Source organism: Chiloscyllium plagiosum, chromosome 22 (genome assembly GCF_004010195.1).
Source record: "Chiloscyllium plagiosum isolate BGI_BamShark_2017 chromosome 22, ASM401019v2, whole genome shotgun sequence".
Classification (NCBI taxonomy): domain Eukaryota; kingdom Metazoa; phylum Chordata; class Chondrichthyes; order Orectolobiformes; family Hemiscylliidae; genus Chiloscyllium; species Chiloscyllium plagiosum.
Genome location: NC_057731.1, coordinates 46213795 through 46237276, shown reverse-complemented (window position 1 = coordinate 46237276; position 23482 = coordinate 46213795). Strand labels below are relative to the sequence as shown.

Sequence of the window (23482 nt, the reverse complement as noted above, 5' to 3'; positions counted from 1 at the left end):
ATCCTAAACTTATCTGGTCCCATTTGGCAGCACTTGGCCCATATCCCTCCAAATCCTTCCTATTCATATACCCATCCAAATGCCTTTAAATGTTGCAATTATACCAACCTCCACCACTTCCTCTGGCAGTTCATTCCATACCCATATCCTCTGGCAGCTCATTCCATACACGCACAACCTCTGCAAGAAAACGTTGCCCTTTCGGTCCCTTTTAAATCTTTCCCCTCTCACCCTAGACCTCTCGAGTTTTGGACTCCCCTACCCCAGGGAAAAGACCTTGTCTATTTATCCTATCGATGCCCCTCATGATTTTATAAACCTCTACAGGTCCCCCCTTGCCCTCCAACGCTCCAGGGAAAACAGCCCCAGCCTATTCTGTCTCTCCCTACAGCTCAACCCCTCCAACCCTAGCTACATCCTTGTAAATCTTTTCTGAACCCTTTCAAGTTTTGTCAGGCTTAGTATCTGACGCACAACCTTCTGACTCTGAGCTGAGAGAGATGATTGCTCAGGTATAGTCTGCAATGTGCTGCACAGTCTCTCCAGGTCTGTCTGACCCATTTTTTGTCTTTTGAAACAGCGAGACAGAAATGACTCAGAGAAGGTGCAGGGCAGGTTGACCAAGTTAGAACATAGAACAATACTTCACAGTACTGGCCCTTCGGCCCGCGATGTTGTGCCAACCTGTTATCCTACTCTAAGATCAAACTAACCTACATACCCTTCATTGTACTATCATCCATGTGGCTATACAAGAGTCGCTTAAATGTTCCTAATGTCTCTGACTCTACTACCACCGCTGGCAGTGCATTCCACACACTCACCACTCTCTGTGTGAAGAACCGACCTCTGACATCTCCCCTAAACCTTAAAATTATATCCCCTCATGATAGCCATTTCTGCCCTGGGAAAAAGTATCTGACTATCCACTCTATCTGTGCCTCTCATCATCTTGTACACTTTTGTCAAGTCACCTCTCATCCTTCTTCGCTCCAATGATAAAAGCCTTAGCTCCCTCAACCTTTCTTCATAAGACATGCCCTCTAGTCCAGGCAGCTTCCTGGTAAATCTCCTCTGCACCCTGTCTAAAGCTTAATGAGGCGACCAGAACTGAAGGCAATATTCCAAGTGTGGTCTAACCAGGGCTCTATAAAGCTGCAGCATAACCTCACGACTCTTAAATTTGAATCCCCTGCTAATGATATCATGGGCCAAAGGGCCTGTTCTGTGCTGTACGTTTCTATGTTCTATGAAAGTCAGCACACCAAACGCCTTCTTAACAATCCAGTTCAGTAATGTGGAGACTGGAGAACTTGTCATACAGTGGAGAAGGCTAACGTGAGATTGAACAGAGATTTTCCAAATGATTAGGTCAATAAATGGAAACTGTCTCCACTGACAGGAGAGTGGACCACCTGGGGAAACAGCTTTAAGATAATTGGCAAAATTATTTGGGTGAAAGATTTTTTTTAAGCACTGAATCTGATGGGATGTGGAATGTGCTGCCCGGAATGGTGGAAATTAAGTCAATAGTAACTTTGAAAGGGAAGTGGATAAGGTGGGAGAAACCAAGGGTTGGGGAAGGGCAGGGATGGAGGGTGTGTCGGTCTAATTAGAGCATATTCAGAGGCATGGGAAATCCAACAGTCTCCTTCTGCGTGGGAATGTGAAATTAATGTAAAGTCACCATAGTCCCAAAGGACCCTGGGGCTGCTCTCTCTCATTGGAGAGAGGGATGACTGATGGTGGTTAAAATCAACTAGGAGAGAGTGAGGACTGCAGATGTTGGAGACCAGACTCAAAAAGACTGGCGCTGGAAAAGCACAGCCGGTCAGGCTGAATCTGAGGAGGAGGAGAGATGACATTTCGAGCGTAAGATCTTCATCAGGAATGATTCCTGATGAAGGGCTTATGTCTGAAACGTTGACTCTCCTGCTCTTTGGATGATGCCTGACTGGCTGTGCTTTTCCAGTGCCAATCTTTTTGACATGGGTGGTGGTTAAACCTGGGGGTCACCACCCCTCAGTGAGGGGAGAGTTAGAGAGGGAAGGGTATTATTCTAATGAAGGCCCAGCCATTTTCTCTGAAGTTCTGTGGGTAAAGGGCTAGGGTGGACTCTATCAGTAGGACTGGGACTTCCCGTTCATTGACTCCTTTCTTCTTTTTATAGTTGATGGTGTTGCTCGTCCATGAGAGCGGAAAGCGAGCGAATGATAAGAACTCCCCTTACCTCTTCATATTCTGGCTGCTGTCCATTCTGTGTGGTGTCTTTACACTGCAGACTCTAATCAGACTGGCTATTAGAGAGGTATGACCATGGTTACTGTGGGGGGGGGTTGGGAGGGGGAGGGGAAGGGAGTGTGGCTGAAATGTGGGAAGGGGATTTCCATGTTTGGCAGTGGCAGAGGTTCATAACGTGGGCTGTGGTGAGATGACTGCCTCTGACAAGCTCACTGCCACTGCACCATCTGAGCTGCCGACCGAGTCACGTAACCAGCAGTCGATCATGTCATTCCAGCCGCCATGGTAATAGAGGCCTCTGCATCATGGTTATCATTACTACGCTCCTAACTAGGAGAAGCCATAGGGCAGCCTTCGCATTCAAGAGAGAGATAGAGAGAGCACGTAACCAGCAGTCGATCATGTCATTCCAGCCGACATGATAATAGAGGCCTCTGCATCATGGTTATCATTACTACGCTCCTAACTAGGAGAAGCCATAGGGCAGCCTTCGCATTCAAGAGAGAGATAGAGAGAGAAGACTGGTGTGCCTTAACCTGAGGGTCACCACACCTCAGGCAATGGGGGAGGTTGCAAGCCATTGAATCCTAACAGTCTGGAAGCAGGCCATTTGGCCCATCGAGTTCATACTGACCCTCTGAAGGGCATCCCACCCAGACCCACCCCATCTTTTCCATGACTAATCCACGTTTCCTTCACAACCCTGGACACGATGGGACAATCCACCATAACCTGCGCATCTTCGGATTGTGGGAGGAAATCGGAGCACCCGGGGGGTATACCCATGCAGACACGGGGAGAATGTGCAAACTCCACACAGAGTTGTCACCCGAGGGTGGAATCAAACCCAGGTCCTTGGCGCTGTGAGACAGCGGTGCTAACCACTGAGCCACCGTGTAGCTTGTAAAGTCGAGTCCTTCATAGTTACTTCAGCTGGTGTGGGAATTGAGCCCACGCTATTGACATCATTGCAAACTAGCCAAGCAACCAACTGAGTTAACCAATCCCCTACACTTGCAAACTGCAGTGCGACTCTGTCTCAGTGACATATAAGAGCACGTGAAGTATTCCATCAGCAACACCTCTACCGCATTCTCCAAATTGAGAGGAACTGTCAAACAAACTCCAGTGTCCTTCTTGAAGCCAGCTCCATGATGCATTCAGGCAAATCTGCAGCAATCAACCTTGACAGACTGCACACCAAGTCTGGATCAGCTGAAAAACATCACTGCTGCCACGTCCTGTCCTCTCAAGAAAGTAAATTCTGCGTTCCAGATGGAGGGGCCATCTACACAGTGTGCTCAGTGACATGGGGGTTGGGAAAGGGGCAACTAACAGTGTTTGTGATGTGTGTGCTCTGCCGATGTTTCAATTCTCAGCGACAATGTTAACCTGCTGATTGTTTTCCCCTTCTGTCTCACCTCTCTGTAGGGAAGCCCTCCTGATCTACCGCGTTTCTCATTGTTCTGCATCTCCTACTGTCTTCAGTGGATCTCCTTCATTGTCTCCTGCATTTCTGACATATCTTCCGAAGTTAAAGCTGCTGCAAAGAAGGTCAGTTTTAAACTTTTCGTGTGAGGGAATTAGTGCTCTCGAAGTTTCCCATCACAGAGGCTAGACAGAGTAAAGCTACCTCTACTCTGTTAAACTGAAAGTAAAGTGTCCTCTATGTTGCTCCTATCAAACACTCTCTGAACAGGTACAGCACAGAGTGAGCTACAGCGTAAAGCTCACCCTACTCTTTTAACCATAAGGTAAAACTGCTTTTATGCCTTCGTTCTGGAAGTAAAGCTTCCTGTACTCTGACCCTATCAAAGACTTACAGGACAGGTACAGCATGAGTTAAGATACAAAGTAAAGCTCCATCTACAGTGTCCCCATCAAACACTCCCAGAACAGGTGTGTTAGATACACAGTAAAGCTTACTCCATTTTTTAAAATTGAAAATAATGCTCTCTCTGCACTGTTCCCATCAAACACTCCCAGAACAGGTACAGCACAGGGTGAATAAATTAACCTCCATTTTTTAAAAATTGAAAGTAAGACTTTCCCAACACTGTTGCCATCAAACACTACAGTACAGCATGGGGTTAGATAGAGAGTAAAGTTCCCTGCACACTACTGAGCTAATCCAGGTTGGTGAGTTGAAGAGGAACCGTGGATTAGCCAGATTTCCAATTTGTGACGAATTTCCACTGAACTCCTTGGTGGTGTATAGGTCCCACCTGACTGGCAATGTCAGTCTACCTTCATTGTTTTGTGCTGCCATGTGTTGAGAGTTGTCTTTAAGTTCAACTTCTGTAAAGTACAAATATTATCTTCCTTTTTTTCAGAATCCACAGTTATCTGCATCCTTCCTCAGTGAAATAACATTCCACTGGTTTTCCAGGTAAGGGAAACCCTTCAAATTTTAGGTTCTGGGAATTTTTAGGAATACAAGACGATCACATTGTTAGCAAAAGTTGTTGGGATTAAACATTGGTAGGGGACAAATTCAGCTGTATCTTTCGAAAGAGAATTGGTAAACACAGGAAATGCATCCAGACATTGGAGTTTTATCATGCTTTGAACTTTGCATTACATTAATATGTTAACATCTACCAATAGCATGATGCTGAAGGGATACAGAAAACCCCTGGAGGCTAAACATCTGTGGGAGTTGAATGATGTTGATAAACCGCAAACGATTTACACCAAGTTTGAGCGACACATGATGCAAGGCCTGAAGGAGGCACAGAGGAAGATGGAAGGAAAGCGGAACAAGGAAATTCACAAAGAGACAGAACAGATGAATGGCTTTAGCAGGAGCACCAGTCAGGACATCTTAGTCATGGTAGGTAGCATACAAGACCTCACCTTACGTAGCATGCAGTGTTACATTGTGCAATCGTTTTGATCTCATGGGTGAAGACACATGTTTTCTTAAAAGTGCCAAGAATCAGGTGCAGTTGGGCGGCACGGTGGCTAAGTGGTTATCACTGCTGCCTCACAGTGTCAGAGACCCGGTTCGATTCTAGCCTCAGGCACCTGTCTGGGTTGAATTTGCACATTCTCCCTGTGTCTGTATGGGTTTCCTCCGGATGGTCTGGTTTCTTCCCACAGTCCAAAGATGTGCAGGTTTGGTGAATTGGCCATGCTAAATTACTCATAGCGTTCAGGGATGTGTAGTCTAGGTGCATTAGTCAGGAGTAAATGTAGAATAATAGGGTAGGGAAATGGGTCTGGGTGGGTTGCTCTTTGGAGGGTCGGGTGTGGACTTGTTGGGCTGAAGGGCCTATTTCCACACTGTGGGGATTCTATGTTGTGCCAATCACTTGTACTATAAGCAATTTGCAACAAGGCTTGCTTATTATGGGATGTTACTTGCTTTTGTGAGGTGACCTGACATAAGTCCGCTTTGTCACAGAATTGCTTTGGATGCATCCTGAGAGCCAGTGTCCTCTAACTGGGACGATCTGCCTCTTGAATTGTATCGGACTCCGTGCGCTCAGTGAGTGGAGAATCCCCTATCAACACCAGAGGAAGTTGATGATGCTCTCACCTAGTTTAGCTGGTCAGCTGAGGTGAGGAATGCACACTGGGGTACAATACCAACTATGTGGGTGCATCGGTGAGAGCAGGGCTCTCCTGTCAACCTTACCCCTGTTTAAAACCAGCGTGTGTGACTGGCAATGAGTCAGTGTTACTTGTCCTATCACAGAGACCCCGTTTAGACCGTGTACCGCTGAGTGTAAGACTAAAGCGAATGGTTCTGGGATGCTCTCATTGATATGACAGATTGTAGCGAGAGAAACAATTGGTCTTTTGCAGGCTATACTGCAGTGCTCACCCTCCCACAGCCTTGCTTGCAATTTCAAATCCATATTCGTCTCCCTGTTGGACCACTTCCACCATCAGTCTGTACGTTTCACATCATAATCCACTGTATAAAATAAACCCCCTCATCTCCCCCTGGTTCATGTGGCGATTGACTGGAGTGTAGGAGGTTGAGAGGTGACCTGATAGGAGTTTATAAAATAATGAGAGGTATAGGTAGAGTTGATGTTAGTTGTCTTTTCCCTGGAAAGGGGGAGTTCAAGACGAAGGGGCACATTTTTAAGCTAAGAGGAGAGGGATTTAAAAACAACATAAGAGGCAAGTATTTTACACAGAGGGTGTTTTGTATGTGGAATGAACTTCCTGATGAAGTGGTGGATGCAGGTACAAATACAACGTTTAAAAAACATTTAGATAGATACATGAATAGAAAAGGGTCAGGAGCAGGTTGGTGGGACTGGTTGGGCCGTAGGGTCTCCTTCTCTGCTGTATGAATCTGTGACGCTCTGATTTTGACTGTATCCTCTGGTTGCCAACACTTCTTCAAGTGGAAACAAATTCTCCTCATTTTACTTCATGAGAACCCTGTGTAATTTTGAAGATCTCTGATAACTCTCACCCTCACCTTCTGTGCCCAAAGGAGAACCATCTGAGTTTATCCTGTGACATAGACTGTGTTCATAAAGGTCTGTCTCATTTGTGTCTTCAGTGATCAATTGTTGAATTGAATTGAATTGAAAGAGCTTCATTGTTGCATGAGTACAGAGCAAAGCTGACAAGTCGCCACTTATAGTGCCATTTTCGATCCTAGGTACAGAATTTTCAGCACAAGTTCTCAGGCAAAAAAACAATGACCAAAATTAAGAACTAAAAACTCCAGATCATAGGAATAAATTATAAAATAGAGAAGTAAAAAGTTCAGAATAACAGTTCTTCTGACTCAGTCCATACTGGAATCTAGCCTCCAACCCACACTGGGCTTTGACTCCAGACCATTCCCAGGCCTCACCTCAAGTCCGGGAGACCCCTCTGTAATCACCTCAAGGCTGAGAGACCCCTCTAGAATCACCTCAAGGCCTGGCGACCCCTCTAGAATCACCTTAAGGGCAGGAGACCCCTCTGGAATCACCTCAAGGCCTGGCGACCCCTCTAGAATCACCTTAAGGGCAGGAGACCCCTCTGGAATCACCTCGAGGCCAGGAGACCCCTCTAGAATCACCTTAAGGGCAGGAGACCCCTCTGGAATCATGTTGAGCATAAATCCAGAACTCCACACCTTATGAACTAAGCGCTGGAATAGGCCTTTCAGCCCTTTGAGCCTGTTCTAGCAGACAATATGATCATGGATTTGATCCAATTGACATGCCCGCCAGCCCCTGGTAACCTTTCACCCCCTTAGTTTAACAAGAACCTCCACCTTAAAGAGATTCAATCACTCAGCTTCCACCACCTTTACAGAAAGAGAGTTCAAAAACTCAACTGTCAGAGAGAAAGACGGTTTGCCTTATCTCCGTCTTAAACAGGTGACCAGTGGTTTTTAATAAATGATCCGAAAATCCTGTGAATGCAGGATCTCTAAAATAAACACAAGGTTCTGAAGAAGAGTCACACTGGACTGGAGACATTATCTATTTTTCTCTCTCTCCATAAATACTGCCAGACCTGCTGAGTTTCTCCAGCAAACCTTGCGTTTGAATCCAAATAAACATCTTCTCCACTTTGGGGAGTGCATCATAAGACAGCAGACATCCGTGGAGTTTATCCTCATGACCTGAGAAAAGAACGGAACCTTTTTGACTCCATGGAAATATCTAGACATCTCTTCCCTGCGATTGTACAGATCTCTTCCAATACTCGATTCCTAAAAAAAAAGACGCAAAGTTTGACCAAAGGCCCCTCCTAGAAAAAAAATCTGCTTTTTAATTCTGCATTTCTGACTAGCCAATCAATGAAAGAAACAATCTGTCCTAAATGTGTTGGAAGGAGAGCAAAACATTTTCCATAATATTATGTATACACCAGACTGACCTGGAACTGTCTCACCATTCCTCTATGTACCCCAGCATCCTGACTTGGAAATATATCACCGTTCTTTCAGTGTCTCTGAGTCAAAACCTTGGAATTACCTTGAGAGTTTGAGGTATGAGGAGATGCTGAATAGGCTGGGGCTATTTTCCCTGGAGCGTCGGAGGCTGAGGGGTGACCTTATAGAGGTTTATAAAATCATGAGTGGCATTGATAGGATAAATAGACCAGGTCTTTTCGCTGAGATGGGGGAGTCCAGAACAAGAGGACATAGGTTTAAAGTGAGAGGGGCAGGATTTAAAAGGGAACTAAGGGGCAACCTTTTCACACAGAGGGTGGAGCATGTATGGAATGAGCTGCCAGTGGCTGGTACAATTACAACATTTAAAAGGCATTCAAATCGGTATATGAATAGGAAGGGTTTAGAGGGATATGGGCCAAATACTGGCAAGTGGGACTAGATTAATTTAGGATATCTGGATGAGTTGGACTGAAGGGCCTGTTTCCGTGCTGTACAGCTCTATGACTTTATGGCTGCAATAACAGCCTTGTGGGTCACCCCGAGGACTGGAGAGGTTAAAGGAGGCAGCTCACACACCCTGTTTAGTTAGGGCGATTAGGGATGGACCCCACATCATATGAACAAAAGTAAGAAGAATACAAAGAGATAGCCTCCTCTCAGTGCTCTTCATCCAGCCCCATCACTGTGTACTTTCAATGTTTCTGTCCTTTCACAGCATGTGGGTATTTCTGGCTGGGCCAGCCTTTATTGCCCATCCCTATTGATTTGGGGAAGGGGGTGGGCAACTGCTGTAGTCCTTCAGCAGCAGGGACAGCCTCAGTGCTGTCAGTGAGGAAGATTCAGGATTTGGACCCAGTGACACTGAAGGAATTGCAATGGATTTCCAGGTCAGGATGGTGGGGAACTGGCAGTGATGAGTGGCCATCTGTAGCCATTTCTATTGGCGACATCACATTACAGACGGAAGATAGAGAAACTTGAACACACAGACCAGCAGGTTCAGGGACAGCTTGTTCCTGGCCGTTATTAGACCGATGAATGGACTCACTAGCCTCGATAAACCATGTAACCTGCATGTCCCTGTCTAAGTCTTTTTGATCTGTGCATCCTTGTTTACTGTGATCTCCCAGTACTGCTCATAAACACAGCTCTTCACTGTACTTCGACACACGTGACAGTAAATCAATCAATCAATCAATCAGGCAAAACCTCATTTCATCATGAGTTTCAGTACTGGTGTTTAAGCATCGATTCTGAATGGTTGTGTGGTTATGCTGAGTAAGCACACCGCCCAGATCCTCAGACGTATTCCTGAAGGAACCCATTGCTATTCTGCTTGGAAGCTCAGTACCTCTGTCTGTGAGGAGCACCAGACCTGCGGTTGCGTTAACACCTTTGTGATTCTAAGTGCACCTTGAACTATTTTTCTCTCTCTCTCTCTCTCTTTAGGAAGAAAAGACCAGGAAAGACAAAAAGAAAAAGCCTGAGAAACTGAAAACCACACCAACAGTGCCTGTGGGGTGGCTGGTGCTGTCAATGCTTAAAAATTATCGACACATCCTCATCAAGGGAGTCATTTTTAAACTGCTCCATGACACACTAATGTTTGTCAATCCACAACTGCTAAAGTGAGTGGCGTCGCACTGTGTTTACAGATATAGAACAGGGCATTCAGCCCAACAGTTCCATGCTGTTGTTAGTGCTTTATACAAACCTCCGCTCCCATCTCTCTCTATCTCACCCAATCCACATATCCTTTCATTCTTGTGTTAATTCAGCTTTCTCTTCAATTAATCAGCACTGTTCACCCCTACGACTCCCTCTGTATTCTCACACTCTCTGGGTAAAGGGAGTGCTTCTGAATTCACTGCTCGTTTTATTTATGACTGTCTTCAAGCTCTAGGCTTCAGTTTCCTCTAAAAGCTGGTATCATCTTCTCTCCATCTCCCCTCTTCAGAACCTGCTTTTCTTTAAGAACCTGAATGTTGGCCTTTATCACAAGAGAGCAAGATGCCAAAAACTGGAAATGATCAAAAGACTGCTGGATGGCTCAGCCAATGGAACACGTTTTGAAGTGCTGCGCTACGGGAAACACAACTGTCAACTGGTGCAGAGCAAGATCCCACAAACAGCAATGTGATGATGACTAGATGCTCTATGATGGTGGTGGACAGAGAGATCTGCTCTGCTGTCTTTGTAATAATGCTATGGGATCGTCCAGTCGAACAGGCAGATGGGAGCTTGGTTAAGCCAACCTTTCAAACATGGCAACCCTGGCAATGCAGAGCCCCCTCAGTGCCAAACTGGAGGGTCAGTTTGGATTTTTGGTGCTGGAATCTGAGAGTGGGATTTCGCATTTGTGGACGTCTAACACCTTGTCTCTCACTGTTTTCTCCAAACCTGTGTTTCGGCTCTTCTGTCGAGCCCATACCTTATTACTTCCAGACTAGAAAATTCCAAATGCTTTACCGACTACATTCCATAAATATCCATGGATCCAAAAAGTCTGCTGTCCAATGACTGATTCATGACAAACCCCTTCAATCTGTCACCCCCATGCTCATTGACCCACACCCCAGCTCTGGCCTGGGCAGCTGTTTTAATTTAAAATGATTTTAAACTTCATATCCTTGTTTACCCTTGCATGGCCTCACCTTTTGATTCCAATCTCTCATCACCTCCAACCCACAGTTCTCTGAGATCTCTTCCAATTCTGGCCTCTTCTGCATCTCCCAATTGTACAAGGTAATCAGAGGGCTAGATAGGGTGGACAGTGAGAGCCTTTTTCCTCGGATGGTGATGGCTAGCATGAGGGACAGAGATTTAAATTGAGGGGTGATGATGATATTGGACAGATGTCAGAGGTAGTTTCTTTACTCAGAGTGTAGTAGAGGTGTGGAACGCACTGCCTGCAACAGTAGCAGACTCTCCAACTTTAAGGACATTTAAACGGTCATTGGATAGGCATATGGATGAAAATGGAATAGTTTAGGTTGGATGGGCTTCAGATTGGTTTCACAGGTCGGCCGAACATCAAGGGCTGAAGGGCCTGTACTGTGCTGTAATGTTCTATGACCTATAAACACACCACAATCGGCAGCAACACCTTCACATGTTGAGTCTGTAGCTCTGGAATTAACTCCTTAAATCACTTTGTCTCTCTCTCTCTTTGTCTCTCTCTGTCTCTCTCTCTCTCTCTCCCTCTCCCCCCCCCCACTTCCATTAAGACTCTCCTAAAACCTCTCCTTCCTTGGCTGAGCTAGTGGTCTCCTGTTCCAACATCTCCTAATGTGACCCAAGTTTCTTCACTCTGGAGAGTGGTGAGCCTGTGGAATTCTCTGCCACACAAAGCAATCCAGGCCAAAATATTGGATATTTTCAAGAAGGAGTTAGTTATAGTTATAAAGTCATAGAGCTGTACAGCACGGAAACAGACCCTTCGGTCCAACTTGCCCATGCTGATCAGATATCCGAACCTAATCTAGTCTCATTTGCCAGCACTTGGCCCATATCCCTTTAAACCCTTCCTATTCATTTACCCATCCTGATGCCTTTTAAATGCTGCAATTGTACCAGTCTCCACCACTTCCTCTGGCAGCTCATTCCATACACATACCACTCTCTGCGTGAAAAAGTTGCCCCTAAGGTCCCTTTTATATCTTTCCCCCTCACCCTAAGCCTATGCCTCTAGTTCTGGACTCCCCGACCCCAGGGAAAAGACTTTGCCTGTTTATCCTATCCATGCCCCTCATGTTTTTATAAACCTCTGTAAGGCCACCCCTCAGCCTCCGATGCTCCAGGGAAAACAGCCCCAGCCTGTTCAGCCNNNCAGCTGCAACATGACCTCCCAACTCCTGTACTCAATACTCTGACCAATAAAGGAAAGCATACCCTACACCTTCTTCACTATCCTATCTACCTGTAACCCTACTTTCAAGGAGCTATGAACCTGCACTCCAAGGTCTCCTTGTTGAGCAACACTCCCTGGGACCTTACCGTTAAGTGTATACCTCTTAGGGCTAAAGGGATCAAAAGGTATGGAGAGAACGTGGGAACAGGGGACTGAGTTAGATGATCAGCCATGATCATATTGAATGACAGAGCAGACTCAAAGGGCTGAACGGTCTACACATGTTCCTATTTTTCCATTTTTCTAAGTTTTATTTGATAGTCTCCTGTGGAAGGGACATTTCTTACATTAAAATTGGTGCTTAGCAATAGACAGACAATTGTGTTTTGTTTTATTCTCTCCTGGCACTTGGCCGTTGCTAGCTGAGCCAGAATTTATTATATTCTTAAACTGCTGCAGTCCATGTGCTGCAGATACATGCACAATGCTGTTAGAGAGGGAATTCCAGGATTTTGATCCAATGACACTCAAGGAATGTGGATATATTTTCAAGCCGGGATGGTGAGTGGCTAGGAGGGGAACTTGCAAGGGGTGGTGTTCCCTTGTATCTGCTGCCCTTATCCTTCTGGATGGGAGTGGTTGTGGGTGTGGAAAGTGCTGTCGAAGGATTTTTGGTGAATTTCTACAGTGTATCTTGTAGATAGTGCACATAGCTGCTACTGATTGTCAGTGGTGGAGGGAGTGGATGCTTATGAATGGGGGCTGCTTTGTCCTGGATGGTGTCAAACTTCTTGAGTGTTGTTGGAGCTGCACCCATTCAAGCAAGTGGGGAGTACTCCTGACTTGTGCCTTATAGATGGTGGACAGGCTTTGTGGGAGTCAGGAGGTGAATTACAGAACAATGCTCAGCGTTTCTCTTTCAGTTGCCAACTTTAAACCCCCATATTTTCTGTTCCTCTTTTTAATGAACAGGCTAATGGTTTCCTTTACTGAGGACATGTCGGTTTACCAGTGGATGGGGTATCTGTATGCCGTGCTGCTGTTTATCGTTGCCTTGTTTCAGTCTCTCCTGTTGCAGCAGTATTTCCAGTGCTGCTTTCTGTTGGGGATGCGAGTGCGGACGGCAATCATAGCAGCTGTCTACAAGAAGGTATCGTACCTGAGAACACTGGGATAGCGAACGGTAGAAATCGTGGGATTGAAATTTAAAGCCAGGACTTGAACGATCCAGAATTATTGGGATTGCAGGATGGGAGGGAGCACAGAGGGGTGGAGAATTTTGAAAACGAAGATGAGGGTTTTACTGATAGAGGGCTAAAGGGATCAAAGTTTGTGGGGTGAAAGCAAGAATAGGGCACCGAGTTAGATAATCAGCCATGATCATTATGAATGGTGGAGCAGGCTGGAAGGGCAGAATGGCCTTACTTTCTATGTTGCTATGAGACTTTTGATGGATTGGGAGCAGGTGAGCAGGGGTGGGGGGAATGACAGATAACTGGGATGATCTGATTAAAGATTAAAACATTAGAGCAGATCAATGGGAAACATTTCTTAGTAAGCCACTACCCTGTCCCCCAATCCTTGAACAGGATCTACACACATGCAGGAGTACACTCTGACCCTGACTTATACCATAATGTTTGAAGCCCCTGTGAAATGTGATCTTCTCTCTGTCCAGAAACATGTCCAGTGTTGTTTGAAGGAATTCCACCAAATTAACCCCTCACCCCTTTCCGCAGCCTTCTCCATAGGTGAAGGGGGTGGTATCGGGGCATGGGGGGAGGGGAACAATTCCTGGTTTCCTCTGAAGCTGTTGCTGGGAATGTCACACCATCACCATAAATAGCCTGTTACCTGCTCGCTCCCAGAAAGCCTACATCGGAAATAACTCCACAGAGTCTGGTATCCCGTCACCAGGTCACCCTCTTATTTACACATGCACAGAACATGACACTGGCCCAGCTAGGACAGAACCAGCTCCTAGAGTGAGCAGAACCCCCCCACCCCCGACTCTCCTGTTTAAATCCGTCAGCCAGGGATCCCTGATTGGACCCAGTTAACAGCCCCAGTCAGGGAACTCAGATTCTGGGAGGCACAGATCGACAATAATGTGATTGTGCTGGGGGAGGTCAAGGTGAGAAGAGGTATGGGTAGCAGGGGAGTGTAACTTCACACAATGTAAGCATTGGAACTGACCTTTCTCCCAATCTCCGACAGGCCCTGACAATATCCAATACAGCCCGTAAGGAATCGACGATGGGCGAGATTGTGAACTTGATGGCTGTGGATGCACAGAGATTCAACGATGTCACAAACTTCATCCATCTGCTGTGGTCGGCTCCTTTGCAGATTTTGGTGGGGGTTGTTTTCCTGTGGCAGGAGCTGGGGCCCTCGGTCTTGGCCGGTCTGGCAATCATGATCCTACTGATCCCCATCAATGGGGTACTGATGAGTAAAATCAAGAACCTACAGGTAACGAGATGCCAATTCTCAAAGCCTTCTTTACCAAAGTTAGTCCAAAGGGTCTTGGAGAGGGTACAGAAGAATGATCTATTACCAACATTAGCACATGGATGATTTTGATCACACTCCATTCCCCACCTCACAGTATCTTCTTTACTAGGCTTGGGACCAGCAGAGCTGCCTTACTTGCTGTTATTAACACCTACTCTTCATCTCTATCGCTCCTCTACTTTATTGTCTTTCACTCTCAGCATGTGTTCCACTTACTCCTCCTCCCTCTTTGTCGACAGCATAAAAGCCATCATTTTTGCAGTCACTTCAGTTCAGAAGAAGGATCACTGGACTCAAAATGTGAAATCTGTTTCTCTCTTCTCATTTGCCACCAGACCTGCTGAGTTCCTCCAGCATCTTCTGTTCTTATTTCATATTTCTAGCAGTCACAGTATCTTACTTTTATTACTAGGGAAATTGGGACTGTTTTCCTCAGAGCTGACAAGATTAAGTGAAGATTTACTTCACCTATACAAAGGAGGCCGTTGAATGGAAAATCCTCCCTGAACGTCTCCATCCCTCTGCTTCACTCTCCTCCCTTAAACCAACCTCTTCAGCTGAGCTTTGGTCTCCCATCCCAGCCTCTTCTGGAGCTTGGTCTCAAATTTGATTGATAATCTTTCTGGGAAGCCCCTTGAACCATGTTAAAGGCACGACATAAATGCACAAGTTGCTGTTTGTGTCTTGTTGGAGGAATTGTGCAGAGAGAGTTTGGGATTCTTCTCCTCAGAGGGGAGAGGAGATTTATTTAAAAATTTTGATTGAGTAGATGAAGAGAAATGTCTTCACTGACCGTGGGAGTCAGTAACCTGATAACACATGTTTGAGAGGTAATGAGAGTTGTTTGAATCATGAGCAGTTCAGATAGGGAGAAAATGGTTCCACTGTCTGAAGGATCTGCTATAGGAAGGGTATTAATAAACTGGAGAAGTTTCAGAAAAGATTTACAAAGATGCTACTGGGACTGGAAGGGTTTGAGCTATAAGGATAGCTGGGACGTTTTCCCTGGAACGCAGGAGGTTGAGGGGTGACATTATAGAGATTTATAAAATCGTGAAGGGCAGGTTAAGGTGAGTAACAAAGGACTTTTCCCTAGGGCAGGGGAAATCAAAACCAGAGGACATAATGTTAAGATGAGAGGAGAAAGATTTAAAAGGGACCTGAGGGGCATCATTTTCACACAGAGGGTGGTGCGTGTATGGAATGAACTGCCGGTGGAAGTGATAGATTCAGGTACAGTTATAACATTTGGACAGGTACTTGAATAGGAAAGGTTTAGAGGGTTATAATAGAGGAGTGATAGAGTGAAGAGCAGGTGTTAATAGTAGAGCAATAGAAATGAAGTGTACGTATTAATAGTAGAGGAGCAATTGAGATGAAGTGTAGGTGTTAGTAGCAGTAAACACAGGCAAACAGGACTAGTTTAGTTTGGGAAACTTTGTAGGCATGGACGAGTTGGACTGATGTGTCTGTTTCTGTGATGTATGACTGTATGACTCTAAGGATCAACTGAGAGCACAGATTGAAGGTCATTGGTAAAAGCATAAGAGGCAACTTGATGAAAAGCTTTGTTAATGTTCTTGGAATAGTCTTGACAGGGTGGAAAGAGACAGCACACACTCGATGAGTTGAATGGTTTTCTGTCCTATTCTGGGCTCAAGGAATTGAGTAATCTCCTGCTGTTAGTGATCGTGTAACTGGGTTGAGTTATTGTGGTATCAGTTGAGTGGGCAATACTGTCCTGACCATTAGAATAATCAGTTCTTCTTCATGTGAGGTGTTCAGTATTCACTTGCTCAGGGTCACTTGGTCACTTGCTCAGGTGGGTGAGATAGGTTTGGAAGACAGCATCAAAGCAGCTTGGACCAATATGATAGAATGACCAGCTTTGGTAGATGCAAGACTTCATATCCGAATAAAAAATGGTGAAAACAAGAGCAAAACAAAAATCATTCTTAAATCACTCCTAATGATCATTGCATTATTAGTGTTGGGCGAATCTTTGAAAACAATGGCAACTTGCAAAACAAATGTTAACCTGATCTTTTACTCCAACAGATGAGCAACATGAAACACAAGGACCAAAGGATGAAATTAATGAATGAAATTCTGAATGGAATAAAGGTAATTTCCATATGTGGCTGCAGGAAACCCTGATTGAAACAGTGAGAATGAACAGTGATAATGAACAGCCCTGGGAGTTGGTAACTGGAAGCATGAAGATCTGGGGCATTTATTCCAATGAAACACTGACTGCCTGATGCATGTGCCTCTCAGAGATACTCAGCATTAACACCAATAATTAATCTGTTTGATTATTTCCTTCGTCAAGAGTGTGGTGCTGGAAAAGCACAGCTGGTCAGGCAGCATCCAAGGAGCAGGAGACTTGACGTTTCAGGCATAAGCCCTTCATCAGGAATTATTTCCAGCACCACACTCCCGACTCTGATCTCCAACATCAGCAGTCCTCACTTTCTCCTAGTTGATTATTTCCTTGTAAACATTCAGGCATTGATCATTTGAGTTTGCGGGAGTAAATAAGTTGGATTTGTCTTTGACAAGGAGATGTTGAGGTGATCGAATGGAAGACTTTGCAGCAAGAAAGAGTGTGAATTTGTCTAGCACCTTTCACAACCTCAGGCTACCTCAGAAGTGCTCTTTGAAGAAGTAGTCATTGTCATAGGAAACACGTTAGTTAATTTAGACGCAGCAAGGTCCCACAATCCAAAATGTGATAATCAGTGGGTGATCTGTTTTTTGGGAGGTTGTTTGAGGAATTAAAAATAAAGTCAGGAGGTCAGGAAACCCCCTCCCCTGCTCTATCTTGCCTCTAGTGGTCATTCAATCTTTTTAATCCACCTGAGAGAGAAGATGGTGTCTCATATTAATGTCTCATCCAAAGGCAGTGCATCCACCACTGTCCTCAGCGTTTCCTCAGTACCACACCGGCATTGTCCATCCAGATATTTATGCCTAGGTCACTGGAGAGGCACCTAAACCCAAGATGGACTGGCTGAGCAACTGCCAACCATTGTGTAAAAATGTTCAGCTGTTGTGGGGATGGATTTTATGAGAGACAGGGAAGGGGATGTTTGATGAGTTGTGAGTGGTTGTCATCATCGTCCCTCTGAAACTGACTGCAAGTTAACAATACCAGGCATGGAATTCCTGGAGTTATCTTCTGTCCCTTTGGACTCGGTCACAGGCTGTGTGTACTAATGTCATGAATGCCACCTTCACTCAACCAAGGGCCAATTCATCTTCTCCGAGCCTGCTACTGTTTTGCCCCATTCCTTAACAGGCTGTCCCCTCCCTGTCTTCTAACCCCACAGCCTCGCTGATGTTGTTTCGTTTGTACAAGGTTTGCTGACACTGGCCTCCAGCATGTACAATGTTCATCTGCAGATCCGCTCTGCCTCAGAAAAATAACACATTTTTGCTACCTCTAACAGTCTCCTGCTGATCAGGCAAACGGGATTGGTGTAAAGTCTGATCCTCTGATAGTTCAGCAATGAACATGGTTTTCCATGGTTCTGTGTTTGACTGTGTGTGTCCATTGACTGTTCACTGCTCAGCTCTGTACAACTAGTTAAGCCTGGATTTGGTCACTTAGAGAGAGGAACTAAACTGAAGCAAGTTGCTGTAAGGATGAGAGAGCTGAGATGTTAAAGTACTCAATACTACAGCTTTATATGTTGAAACAAGTATATCATCTTTCGAGGAAGGTGATGGCCTAGTGGTATTATTGCTAAAATGTTAATCTAGAGACCCAGATAAATGTTCTGGATGCCTTAGGTTCAAATCCTACCATGGTAGAATTTGAATTTGGTAAAAATCTGGAATGAAAGTCATCTAATGATGACCACAAATTGATTGTTAGGGAAAAGCCCCATCTGGTTCATTCATGTCCTTTAGGGGAGGAAACTGCCATTTTTATTTGGTCTGGCCCACATGTGACTCTTGATCCATAACAATGTGATTGATTACGTAGCAATGTAGCTGAAGATGCAGTGGAGACGTTAGCGGTAATCTTTCAGGAACTACTAGAATCAGGGAGGTTCCCAGAGGACTGAAAAATTGCTAACATGACACCCCTGTTTAAAAAAGGAGTAAGGCAGAAGATGGAAAATTACAGACCAATTAGCCTCACCTCAGTCATGGGTAAGTTCCTGGAATCCATTATGAAGGATGAGATTTATTAATATTTGGAAGTGTATGGTAAACCAGGGCAGAGTCAGCATGGGTTGATCGAGGGGAGGTCATGCTGGACAAATCTTCTAGAGTTCTTTGAGGCAATAACAAGCAGATTAGACCAAGGAGAGCCAATGGATGTTATCTACCTGGACTTCAAGAATCCCTTTGACAAGGTGCCACACAGGAGGGTACTAAGTTTAGGGTCCATGGTTTCAGAAGCAAGGTGCTAGCATGGATAAAGGCTCGGCTGTCTGGCAGGAAGCAGAGATTTTTTTTGGGGATAAAAAGGTCCTTCTCAGGATGGCAGCCGGTGACAAGTGGTGTTCTACAAATGTAGTGCTCAGTGTTGGGCCAACGTTTCACTTTATACGTTGATGATCTAAATGATGGAATTGAGGGCACTCTGGCTAGGTTTGCAGATGATACAAAGATAGGTGGAGGGACAAATAATATTGAGGAGGTAGGGAGGCTGCAGAAGGATTTGGACAGGTCGGGGAGTGGGCAAAGAAGTGGCAGATAGAGTACAGTGTGGGAAAGCGTGAGGTCATGCACTTTGGTAGGAAGAATAGAGGTGTAGAAGAATATGGGGAGAAAATTCAGAAGTCTGAATTGTGAAGACACGTGGGAGTTCTAGTCCACGATTCTGTCAAGGTAAACTTGCAGGTTGAGTCAGTCGTTAGGAAGGCAAATGCAATGATGGCATTTATTTCAACAGGACTTGAAGATAAAAGCAAGGATGCACTTCTGAGGTTCTGTAAGGGTCTGGTCAGGGCACATTTCGAATATTGTGTGCAGTTTTGGGCCCCATATCTCAGGAAGGATGTACTGGCTCTGGAGCGTGTTCAGAGGAGATTCACAAGAATGCTCCCAGGAATGAACAGCATAACATATCAGAGTGTTTGAGGACTTTGGGGCTATAGTCAATGGAGTTTAAAAGGATGAGGGGCGATCTAATTGAAGCTTACAGAATACTGAATGGCCTAGACAGAGTAGATGTTGGGAACATGTTTCCTTGGGGAGGAGAGACCAGGACTCAACCAGCATTAGAGTAAAGAGAAGACCTTTTAGAAAAGAGATAAGGAGAAACTTCTTCAGCCAGAGAGTGGGGAATCTGTGGAATTCATTGCCACAGAAGGCTGTAGAGGCCAGGTCATTGAGTATATTTAAGACTGAAAGGGATCAAGGGTTATGGGGAGAAAGCGGAAGAAAGGGGTTGAGAACATATCAACCATGATTAAATGGTGGAGCAGACTCGATGGGCTGAATAGTCTAATTTCTGCTACTATGTTTTATGATCTTATGGTCTTCTGGACTCTTAACTGCTCTCTGGGCAATTAAGGATGGGCAATAAATGCTGATCTAACCAGAGACACCCACATCTTGAATAAATGAATAAATAAAACAAAACACTGCATCTCTCCAACACAACAGTGAGTAAATGAGCCAAACCTGAAAATTAGGAGGAAAATACCAGTGAATCATGTTGCAGATTGCGAATGGCATAAGAGGGACTGTCAGTGTTGGGTGATGTGTCAGCTGGGGATCAGTGGGGGTAGTATACTTACCTCTGTGTCAGAGGGTTGTGGGTTCAAGTCTCACTCCAGGGCTACAGTATAATAATGTCCAGGTGTAGTGGTTTGAACCTGCCGCTTCCGGTTGTCAGTTCCAGCTGTCCGCTGCAGGGTCGGTATATAGGGTCCAGGTGCACTTCACAGGAGGCTCCCCATCACTGAGGATGTCACCTAGACAGGGGACGAAACGTCTGCACCAGAAATTCCCAGCTCGGCGAACAGAACCACAACAGAGTATAATAATCCTAAGCTGTTGCTCCAATGCACTACTGGGGAACTTGGCAGAACTGTTGGATTGTACTGTTTTTCCGAATCAAACTTTAAACTATCTACAACTTGGGTTGGGCCTGGTCAGTAAAGTGCTGCAAAGTGTCATCAATAATGCTATCAAGCAGCACCTGCTCAGTCACCCTCAGTTGGGTTCCACCAGGGCCACTCATCTCCTGACCTCATTTCAGCCTTGGTTCAACATGGACAAAAGAGCTGAATTCGAGAGGGGAGGTGAGAAAGACAGCCCTTGATTTCAAGGCCACTTTCAACTGAGTGTGGCATCAAGAGGTGCTAGCGAAACAGGAATCGGGACAAACTCTCTGCTGGTCAGACTCATTCCTGGCATGTGGGAAGATGGTTGTGAGTGTTGGAGGCCAGTCATTTCAGCTGCAGGACATCTCTGCAGGAGATGGCATTGTCCTTGGCCCAACCATCTTCAGCTGCTTCATCAATGACCTTCCTTCCATCATAAGGATGGAAATGGGGATGATTACACAATATTCAGCACCATTTGCGACTCCTTAGATACCAAAGCAAACCACATCCAAATCCAGCATCTTCTGGACCAGCTTGGGCTGAAAAGTGGCAATTAATATTTGGGCTAAACAAATGCCAGACAATGACCAACTTCCAATAAGAGGCAAGCTTAACCACTGCCCCTTAACATTCAACGGCATTATCATCATTGAATCTATTGCTATCAACATCCTGTGGGAGTACCATTTGTTGAAAGTGAAATAGTCCAGGTACATAAATATGCTGGCTACAAGAGCAAGTCAGAGGTTAGGAATCCTGCAGCAATGCCTGTCCATCACCTACAGGGCACAAGTCAGGATGGAATACTCCCCATTTGCCTGGATGGGTGTAGTTCCAAAAACAATCCAGGACAAAGCAGCCCATTTGACTGGCATCGCCTCCACAAGCATTCACCCCCTCCACCACCAACACTCAGTAGCAACAGTGTGTACCATCCACAAGATGTACAGCAGGTATTCACCAAAGATTCTCAGAAAGCGCCTTCTAAACCCATGACCACTTCCATCCAGGAGGACAAGGGTAGCAGATACATGGAAACACCACCACCTGCAAGTCCACCTCTGTGCTGCTCACCATCCTGACTTGGAAATATGTCACTGTTCCTTCACTGTCATTGGCTCAAAATCCTGGAGTTCCCTCCCTAATAGCATTGTGGGTCAATCTACAGCACATGGACATCTACAGCAAGTAGTTCGAAAAGGCAGTTCATCACCAGCTTCTCAAAGATATCTGTGGATGGCCAATAAATGCTGGTCCAGTCAGTGATGCCCATGTACCATGGGTGAATTAAAAAACAGGTGAAAGATTTTTAGGGCACTGGAGAGACCAGGGAAGTTCTCCCCGTTGATATTATCCCTCAATCAACATTGCAAAAACAGATTATCTCATCATATCTGTTTGTGGGGATGTCCCTGTGTGCAAATTGGCTACTGTATTTCCTATGTTATCATGATGAGAGTATAGTAATGAAACAGTGCTTCTTTGGTTGTCAAGCACTTTGAGAAGTCCAGTGGCTATGAAAACATCTGTATAAAATGCAAGTTTTTATTCCTTATGTTCATCAGATGTGCTGAAGGTTGTCATTTTTATGTTCAAAGGTGATGAAGTTTTATGCTTGGGAGCCATCGTTTGCAGAACAGATCTTTGGAATAAGGGAGAAAGAGTTGAAGGTGATGAAGAAATCCTTATATCTATTGGCCGTTGCTATTTTCGTTGTCACATGTACACCCTTCATGGTAAGTGATAACCATTCTATTCAATTTTCTTGATTTGGGGATCTTTTTGTCAAACTGAGTTTTGTTGTCAAAAATTTCACAGAGTCACATTAATGTATCATGGTCCAGAAGGAGACCATTCAATTCCCCCCCCCCCCCCCCATGTCTGCAACAATTCTTCAAATAAGCACCATTACCTACTGCCAATCCCATGCCTTTTACTCGATACCCTCGCATATTGTTTCTGTCCAAATAATCATCCAATACCTTCTTGAATGTCTCAACTGAACCTGCCTCTGACACAGTTTCAGGCAGTGCATTCCATACCCTAACTCCTCATTATGTGAGAAAGTTATTCTCACATCACATTTTCTGTCAATCTCTGGCGTCTCGTTGCTGACCCTTTCACAACTTCTCCCCATCTACTCTGTCCAGCCCGCTCAAGATTTTGAAAGCCCTACTCAATCTTCTCTCAGCCTTCTTCACTCCAAGGAGAACAGGCACAACTTCTTTGGTCTAAGCTCATCACTGAGGTTCCTCATCGCTGGAACCACTCTTTGCTCACTTCACTGTATTTACAGCCTTCCTGTAACGTGGCAGCCAGAACTGAACACTGTCCTGCAGCTGAGGTCCAATGTGTTATACAGGTTCATGGACTCTATGCCCTGATTATAAAGCCATGGATATAGTATTTATTATTAATCGTGCTCTCCACATGGCCTTCCACCTTCAGTAATCTGTGCACACATAGACTCATGTCCCTCTGCCCCGTACTCCTGTTAGAATTGCACCCGCTATTTTATGTTGCCTTTCAATATTATTCCCACAAAAGTGCATCACCTCTTGTTATATTTACATAGCACCTTTAATGTAGCATGATCAAAGTTGAGCCTAGGACACAAAAGGATGTTTGAACAAGTGACCAGTTAGATTTTCAGGATTGTCTTCAAGGAAGACAGAGAGGCAGAATGGATTAGGGAAGGAATTCTGGAGTTCAAGGCCCTGGTAGGTGAAGGCATGGCCACTAACTGGGAATCACTGAAAATTGAGAATGTTCCAGAGATCAGAATTGTGGGAGCACAGGGATCTGTCAGGATTCCAGGCCAGGAAGAGGTGTGAGAATAAAAGGGAGGTTGAAGACTCACTAGGGCTGGAAGAGGAGACACAATAGGGATCAGGGGAGACTTGCTGAGGATCAGGGGACTGAGGGGGAGACACACTAGGATTG

At 45.1% G+C, this 23482-nt stretch overlaps 1 protein-coding gene across 3 annotated transcripts in view; it reads left to right on the top strand.

Annotated features, from left to right (window-relative positions):
* Positions 1-23482, top strand: part of abcc2 (ATP-binding cassette, sub-family C (CFTR/MRP), member 2) — a 71098-nt gene that overhangs the window by 12255 nt on the left and 35361 nt on the right. For all 3 annotated transcript variants that reach the window (XM_043712958.1, XM_043712957.1, XM_043712956.1), the window contains exons 4-12: positions 2171-2308; positions 3673-3795; positions 4575-4630; positions 4849-5074; positions 9554-9732; positions 12927-13104; positions 14172-14426; positions 16527-16592; positions 22138-22275. In XM_043712958.1, coding sequence (XP_043568893.1) covers positions 2171-2308; positions 3673-3795; positions 4575-4630; positions 4849-5074; positions 9554-9732; positions 12927-13104; positions 14172-14426; positions 16527-16592; positions 22138-22275 — 1359 coding nt within the window. The remainder of the gene's footprint in view (positions 1-2170; positions 2309-3672; positions 3796-4574; positions 4631-4848; positions 5075-9553; positions 9733-12926; positions 13105-14171; positions 14427-16526; positions 16593-22137; positions 22276-23482) is intronic.